The sequence below is a fragment of the Dendroctonus ponderosae genome, unplaced genomic scaffold, assembly GCF_020466585.1.
Source record: "Dendroctonus ponderosae isolate FM_Combo_2020 unplaced genomic scaffold, Dpon_F_20191213v2 Dpon_F_20191213_1, whole genome shotgun sequence".
Classification (NCBI taxonomy): domain Eukaryota; kingdom Metazoa; phylum Arthropoda; class Insecta; order Coleoptera; family Curculionidae; genus Dendroctonus; species Dendroctonus ponderosae.
In genome coordinates this window covers 5484070-5485846 of record NW_026017110.1, presented here as the reverse complement: position 1 = coordinate 5485846, position 1777 = coordinate 5484070, and the positions used below count along the sequence as shown (strand labels likewise).

At 43.1% G+C, this 1777-nt stretch overlaps 2 protein-coding genes across 2 annotated transcripts in view; one reads left to right on the top strand and one right to left on the bottom strand.

Annotated features, from left to right (window-relative positions):
* The first annotated feature begins 210 nt into the window (after positions 1–210).
* On the top strand, positions 211–1244 carry LOC125502447 (tetraspanin-12-like). The gene has a single exon (XM_048660556.1). It carries the CDS (start codon positions 303–305, stop codon positions 1002–1004), a length of 702 nt encoding a protein of 233 aa, XP_048516513.1. The 5' UTR covers positions 211–302; the 3' UTR covers positions 1005–1244.
* Positions 1083–1777, bottom strand: part of LOC109547020 (atypical kinase COQ8B, mitochondrial) — a gene marked incomplete in the record, with an annotated part of 5921 nt that continues 5226 nt past the window's right edge. The window contains 1 exon segment of the mRNA XM_048660553.1: positions 1083–1777.

Sequence of the window (1777 nt, the reverse complement as noted above, 5' to 3'; positions counted from 1 at the left end):
AAGGCGTCGGACAATTCATAAAATAATACTTTTTAAAAATCAAACGGTTTAGCCGCAAACTTCCGTGCCGTATAGCGTGAATAACCCTGTATATCCTTTATTTCCTTCTGGTTTGGACTGAGACGAGAAAGATTGTGAATTATTCTCAATGGATCGTTGTCAGATTACCCCGAAATGTGTGGCCTTCAAACAAACAGCATCAAAGGCTTATCACCAATGTATCATTGTTTGCTTGAGTGGCTTACGATCGCTGATAACGCCAGCTCGAGAAAGACACAGTTTTTCGTCAAACCGCAACGAAAATGTGTTGCTCAGAAGGTCTGGTGCGGGCCTGTGTGTTTGTAGTAAACTTTGCCCTCGGTCTAATCGGCATCGTGCTCTTATCACTCGGCGCTTTCTACACCATCCAGTTGAACCAATACGAGCTAGGAATTCCCGAAGACTACGAAACACTGAAATTCCTACCCATCTACTCAATGATCGTGGGGGCCGTCGCTTTCCTAATATCTTTCTGGGGGTGTTGGGGCACCCTGAAGAGCAACACGAGCCTGCTGACAAGCTATGCAGCCATTCTCGTGGTGCTTTTCATCCTGCAGGTGGGCCTGGGGCTGTTTGCGCTGCTGCACATCAAGAACGAAGACGATCTTCACCAGCAACTCGAGCAGAGGCTTGACATTGCCTTCAGCAAATACAACCAGACGGCTGAAGACACGGCAGCAGTGATTTCGATTCAGACCAACTTGGAATGTTGCGGCACCACGTCGCCGAAGTGGTGGAGTTCGGTCGGACTGGAGGTCTCCCCAAGTTGCTACGGAAAGTCTCAGCAAGCAGATGCTTTTGGTCAGGGTTGCATCCAAGCGCTGCTTGCGTTTATTGTGCGATTCGCTAAGTTAACTGCCATCATTGCGCTAAGTGTTTCGGCCATCGATGTGATCGGGGCCGTCGTAGCGCTGTATCTGATCAAATGTATTAAGGCGCGACAAATCAGGAAAGTGTACTATTAGCAAACTTTCGTCGGGACTTTATTTGCCTATCGCCCAAAATCCTGATTTTTCATTAGATGGAAAATTAGAAAACATGGGTTTCAGAATGGATGTTTATTGTCAACTATTTTCATTAACCCTTTACTGCATACCGAGTCAAATGTGATACAAACCAAAATTGTAATTTTTTCTAAGTCTTAAAGTGAAAATAAAGAAAAACTACATGGCGTGTCACATCTGGGACCGATACATAAATGCGTATATGCCGTATTTCTACAATCGCGCAAACCGTACCGCCATTTTAGGCACATTGAACTGACAACTAGTTTGATGTCGCCTTTCATACCATTTAGCTACTTTTCCATGGTGTGTTTATGGAATAAAATCTAGCAGTTTTGTTTGAAAAGAATATTTGTGTATTGCATATTGGTTTTTCTTGCATTTGAAGGTAAGTTTGTTGTATTTTTTGTTTGGTACTTACTATTAGACCGAAAAGTAAGTATGAGTCATTTATGAGACGCTATGCGCTTACATGCTTGGTGGTACACTATGCATTTCAGCAACTGGGTCTAAAAATGAAGTGTTTTTTGCAGATGGATCCAAAAATATTTTACGGTAGTAATCGGGGTATTCACAGCATACCCAGTGATAACGAAAGTGACGATCCAGATCTGTCGCAAGATGAATATGGTCAATCACATCGCATATTGGCCCCTGAAAGTGATGAAGACCAACCTGAAGTTTTTCAATTAGGCGATGAAGATGTCATACCTGAAACTGACATTGAATCTGAT

Coding starts and splice junctions, on each gene's coding strand:
- LOC125502447 (XM_048660556.1), top strand. CDS start 303: ATGTGTTGCTCAGAAGGTCTGGTGCGGGCCTGTGTGTTTGTAGTAAAC.